The following is a 6,000-nucleotide window of genomic DNA, read 5'->3' as shown; positions in this document are numbered from 1 at the left end:
CTGTCATGACGCCTTCATGTCCATTTGGAGACCACTCCCCAGTACCCACCAGCTCACTCCTAGCTCATCTTGCCATTTTTTTGTCCCCTGAGGCTGAGTCCTTAGAATGGTGCACTGCTGGCAGGGAGGTCACGTGTTCCCTCTGTGGTCCCAGTGCCTACGACACCACCAGGAGCACAGAACAAATGCTCAATAGCTGTCTGTTGTCACCTTCTGGAGACAGACGTTCATTCATTATCTTCCACTTTTCCAGTGTTTGAATATGTGGCGAGAACGGTACTGACTGGACATTTAATGCATCACCTCATTCTCATTACTGATGTGCCTGAAACATCTTAGCAAGGCGGCCCCTCTGTCCTCTCTGCAGAGTCCCCGGCCACTGTGTAGGTAGCTGAAACTGGCTGGATTCCAGCCCCAGGGCTCCCACCTTTGGTCTTTAGCTGCTGTCCTCAGGGCCACAGTGTCTTCTGCTGTGGTTTTCTAAAGAAGAGAATGTCAAGGACAGTGGCGTGTTTGGTGGTTAATAAAAGGTGAGTTGAGGGTGGGAGCATTTAAATCAGGATCCCTGCTCTATTTCTTGCCGCCAGGGGATGATTATCCTTAACTATTATCAGCAGGCTGTCCTTGGTTCCCTCCGGTTGCAGAGAATCCAGACTCCAGGCACCCCAATGTTTCAGCAATGCCAAACCTGTCAGAGCCCCAGGATACAGGTGGTCTGGACTCTCTGCCTTCTACCCTTACCCAGGGCAGTCTGACAAATGAGTCCTGCTGTGGCTGCCATACCTTCCACCACGCCTCCACTTGGGGCAGCCCAGGACTAGTGACCTGGGGTTGGACACGGACTACTCTTGCCCCTGCACTGCTACGTCAGGGCAACACCCACTGGAAGAGTGACCTTGCAGACCGCAAGACACCCTTTGAAACCTCTCCTGTCCTGTCTCCCAAGAGCCAGGTTAAAACCATCAGCCTCAAGTCCTGAGAGCAAACCTTGCAGAATCTGCTGCCGAGGGCTGAAGACCTCACTCGCTGGGAGCCAGCATGTCAGCTGCGGTCGTGGAGAACCCAGTCCTGAGCAGGAAACTCTCAGACTTTGGACAGGTGAGCCTCCACAGCTGGAATTCAAATTTCCCCAGATGGAAAAGCAGTCAGGGAAATACTGGTATTTCCTAAGGCCACTAAGAAATATGAATTTATTTAAAGATGAGGAAAATGCCCAGGAAGTCAACTCAAAAGACTGTCCTTAACAAGTGGGGGGACATGTATCCTTTGAGGATACCAGAGAGGTTGGAAATCTGACTGCCAGAGCAGCTACCACATCTGTGTGCTTTTAGATAACTCATTGGCTCCTGTGTTACTGGCTTTACCTTCTGAAAGGAAAAGGCTGGTCCTTAATCATCTGGGGTAGCAGTCCTACCACATCTCTTCAGTGATATCCATACAGCCCTTTCTTCTGGGTTTGGAAATGACAAGACTGTAAGAAGCTACCCTTCTTTAATTTTCAGGAGATGATGTGGCATGAAGACGATTTAGGGACTTACTCGGATGTGACAAGGGAGAAAATAAGTCAAGAGGAAAATAAATAGGAGTTAGCTCTGAGTCTAAGCATGTCTTGGGGATTATGCTGGAGGTGGAAGGTGTCTGTTCTCTCAAGCATTTGTTGTCCTCTCCAGGGAGCTCTTGCAGAACATGTGCTTTACTGTGATTTATGTATTTGCCCCAGGTTGGGAATCATGGTTTGAATCCTGAGATTCAGGCCTTGGAGGTAATGTATTCACAGGTAGCTGCTGCATACAATCCTAGGGGACTGTTTGTAGAGAGCCGAGTGGTTCAGGACAGTAGGAGAGAGTGGATGCCAAAGTCATAATAACTAGAAACACTGAAGAATTCCCTAGTGGTCAGCATGTCCTAGACCAGGAGAGACACTTTGGGAGCCCTTCCTCTGACAGGACTGAGGGGATGAGGGGTGCTTGAAGTCAGAGATATAGTGTTGAAGAAGGTCGTTATGAGGGGCAGGCAGGCCGGTCTATACATCCTGTCTCTACTTTATTCTAGGCTCTTGTGTTGCTGGCACAGACTCTTGGCCATCTGGGGAGCTTGAGCCAGTGATATGGGGGTGGTAACTAAAGGGAGGATCTTACAGCTTTATTTATAAAATACTTAGGTGACTGTGAATCCACAGATTGTCCCTACCAACAGCAGTGACACCAGAAGAGGATCCAAACATGACCTGGTACAACCTCAGCATAAGAAGCAGAACATTTTCTTTAGAAAAATAAGAATAAAAAGACCCTCAGAGTCTAGAGTTAAGATGAAAGTTAAACAACGCCTATAGATATCTTACTAAAGTTTCAAGACCACTTGAAACTGTCAATGTGTATTTAGCCAAAGCTGATTTGTTTGTTTAACAGAATGTGTCTTGAAGAGCAGGAAAGACAGACAAGGGCAGATGTTGTGCCTGGTGCCGCTTGCTCGTGGGAAATCCTCCACTCACACAGTCAAGACACCAGTGTTGTCTCTTTGGGGACTTAAGCCATGTAGTCATTTGGTGGGGGAGAGGAGGTTGTTTAGTGTCTATAAAATTGAGGTGGGATGCGGGAATAGGTTAGTATTTATGGTGTCTTCTAGCTCTGTCAGTCTGCAGCACAGACACATTTTTGAGTTTAAAATTTTTTTTATTATATTTGTTTGTGTGTGAAAGGAGGTGCAGTATGTGCCATGGTGTGTGTAGGGGTTGGAGGACAACTTGGAGGGGCAGTTCTCTTCTTTCTTCCTTTCTTTTTTCTTTTTTTAAGATTTATTTATTTATTACGAATACAGTGTTCTGTCTGTCTGTATGCCTGCATGCCAGAAGAGGGCACCAGATCTCATTGCAAATGGTTGTCAGCCACCATGTGGTTGCTGGGAATTGAACTCAGGACCTCTGGAAGAAGAGCCAGTGCTCTTAACCGCTGAGCCATCTCTCCAGCCCCAGTTCTCCCCTTTCATAGTGTGGGTCCTTAGTATTGAACTCAAGTTGCCAGGCTTGAGAGCAAGTGCCTTTATCTGCTGAGCCACCTTACCAGTCCTGTTTGCATCTCCTTAAAGCTTCCAACCCAGATAAAGAGCCTACATTTGACACAATTCTAATATCAGGGAGACTGCAGGAAGGAGCCTCCGTTTGTTGAGGGCATAGGATATGTCAAAGCTTTATCCATATGGCAAATGTAACCGGCCCGTGGGAGTGAGTGGTTTGGTATTCTCATTCACCCAACAGGTCAAGAAGCACCTACTGTGTGCTAGTCACGGCAGTGTTCTTCCTCTGGTAAAACTACTTTAGTCCAGGAGATAAGTGGTAAACGGATTAACAGAATGAAAGCATAATGTCGTTTCGTATAGAGACAAGAGTTGTGGAGAGCTTAGGCAGAGTAGTGGGGTCAGTGAGGAGCTCAGAGCCACTAGCAGGGACAGGGCAGCCAGTGTTCCATCTAATCTGCTTCCCACAGCTGAGCACACTACTTCACTGTGACATTTCCTCCTGTTCGACAATGCTGAAATATGGAGACATATCATGCCCGCACCCTGCCTCGTAGAGACGTGTGGCTCAGGACCGTCACATCTTGTTTTCAATGGTTCTTCAGTGTGGATGGACACAAGGGGTTGTAATCACACATGCAAATGCACATGTCTCTGTAAGCCCCACATCACCAGCACTTGCCCTACAACATCCTTGACAGAGCACATTGCTTGTAAATGTGAAATGTCATTATTTCCAGAGATAACAGAAGGCGTCTGTGTTCACCACATAGCTAACAAGAACAGTCTGTGCTTATCACTGAATGCATTGCCCAATGGTCAAAGTTCCCCACTCTTTGGTTCCTGGTTCTTTTCCTTGTGCGATTTCTTCCTAGACAGCTTTGGAGCTACTTTTGCTTCTAAGCCAATCCCCACGTCTGTTAGAATCAAATAAGGCATCGTTTCTGAGCCAATAAAAGTGCACTATGAGCCAGGCGGTGGTGGCGCACACCTTTAATCCCAGCACTTGGGAGGCAGAGCCAGGCAGATCTCGGTGAGTTCGAGGCCTGGTCTACAGAGTGAGATCCAGGATAGGCTCAAAGCTACACAAAGAACAACCCCCCCCCCAAAAAAAAAACAAAAACAAAAAAAGCACTATGAAAGAGATTAGCTTATGGGCCCTGGATTGGCTTGATGAACCTGGCATTCAGATCCACACCATCACAAACTTCTCTGGGCTTCCTTTCATGCTTTGAAAAGAAGGAGTAATTGTGTCAGCTGAGCCTGTCCCTGGGAAGCATAGTAACAGTGTTGGGATCCACGAACCTGGTTGCAAGCCCAGGCTTTGCTACGCATTAGCTGGGTTGCCTAGGACTAGCCACTTGGCCTATCTACCTCTGTGTGTTTATTTTCCAAACAGCAGCTCCCCCACCCTCACCGCTCTTGTGAGGACCAAACGGCCTGTTCCAGGCAAACCATGCAAAGAGAGCTAGCTGCTGCCAATGACAACATGCATTGAGCATAAAAGGACATGGTGTGGTTCCTGCCCCATTCAGGGCACACAGGGGTGCTGTCACCAGTAACAGCAGAGTAGGGCCATGTTATGTCATAAATGTGAATTTGTAGACAGCTGCGGGAAAAGTGATGACTTAAGAACAATGGCAGTACATATTTATTATCAGTGGTTTTGAAATTGTCCATGGTTCAAATTCATTAACAATGATTTTGATAATGAAGGACATGGGCAAAATCCTGTTAGGACAGGAACATTGTGGAACACTCAGCTAGATTCGTGGGATGGCAGTGGGAAGGACAGAAAATGACCTGTTTCCTAAGAATCATTTCTGGAGAAGGTGACAATGGATTCAGTGATTGCTGGACACACACAAGGAGAAGGATGGTGGAGGTGGACACCTGGGGTTCTCTCACAGGTGTCTTCAGCTCTAAGGTGGCATGTGTTGACATGTATCAGGAATGCCTCACTTTTCTTGGAGGTTAAGAGAAAAGTGAACTCGAAACAGGAAAGTCCTTTGTTGTTTCAAGGAACCCAGAAAGGACTGAGGCTCAGTATTCTCTGGGGGTGGTGGGGTGGGGGTGATGGTGGTGGCGGGGGTGGGGTGGGGGGGTGGGGGGGTGGGGGGAGGGAAGCTGAAGTCAGGCTCATCTGCATGTCTGGCAGGCTTTAGGAGGGAGGGAGGGAGAGAGAGAGAGAGAGAGAAAGAGAGAGAGAGAGAGAGAGAGAGAGAGAGAGAGAGAGAGAGAGAGAGAGAGAGAGGCAGAACTGAAGCAGGTCATGGTTCATGGTCATTGTGCATGGTCTAATGGGCCAGTTCATACATTAGCTCCATTGCTGATTGTGGAATTAAGAGCCAGTTGCTTAGCCGTGTGTGTGTGTGTGTGTGTGTGTGTGTGTGTGTGTGTGTGTGTGTGTGTGTGTGAGAGAGGGGGAGAGAAAGAGAGAGAGACAGACAGACAGAGACACAAAGACACACAGAGAGACAGAGACACACAGAGAGAGTTCATGTTTATACAGTGGCACAAGTGTACGTGAGCCAGAGAACAACTTTGAGAGTCATTTCTTTGGTACCTTCTTCCTTGTTGAACAGACAGGTGTCATACTGGTCTGGAACTTGCCATACAGCAACCAGGATGGCCAGGGAGCTCCAGGGATCCACCTGGCTCCATCTCCACAGTCTTGGGATTAAAATCACATGTCTGAGCTATCTCCAGAGCCCTAGTTACTTAGCCTCCCTAAGGCTGAATCTTTCCATCAACAAAAGGAGGGGCTTGGTGCACAATAAAACCTATTCCCTTGATTCTTTTCCAAGTTAAATGAGATTATCCAAATCAAGTACTGGACATGGAACATTAAAATCTCTTTAAGATAATACAGTTTTCTCTTTAAAAATATTTATTATTTATTTATTTAATGTGTATATATGTGTACCGTCTGCATGTAGGAGCTCACGGAGGTCAAAGGAGGCTTTAGATTCCCTGGAACTGGAGTTA

The 6,000-nt window shown here is 47.2% G+C and overlaps 1 protein-coding gene across 1 annotated transcript in view; it reads left to right on the top strand.

Moving 5' to 3' along the window:
- The first annotated feature begins 865 nt into the window (after positions 1-865).
- Positions 866-6,000, top strand: part of Pah (phenylalanine hydroxylase) — a 59,618-nt gene continuing 54,483 nt past the window's right edge. The window contains exon 1 of the mRNA XM_028880291.2: positions 866-1,098. Within this exon, the coding sequence (XP_028736124.1) occupies positions 1,039-1,098 (60 nt within the window). The 5' untranslated portion in view covers positions 866-1,038. The remainder of the gene's footprint in view (positions 1,099-6,000) is intronic.

Source organism: Peromyscus leucopus, chromosome 18, assembly GCF_004664715.2.
Source record: "Peromyscus leucopus breed LL Stock chromosome 18, UCI_PerLeu_2.1, whole genome shotgun sequence".
NCBI lineage: Eukaryota > Metazoa > Chordata > Mammalia > Rodentia > Cricetidae > Peromyscus > Peromyscus leucopus.
Note: the sequence above shows the minus strand (reverse complement) of the source record. Positions and strands in the feature narration are given on the sequence as shown.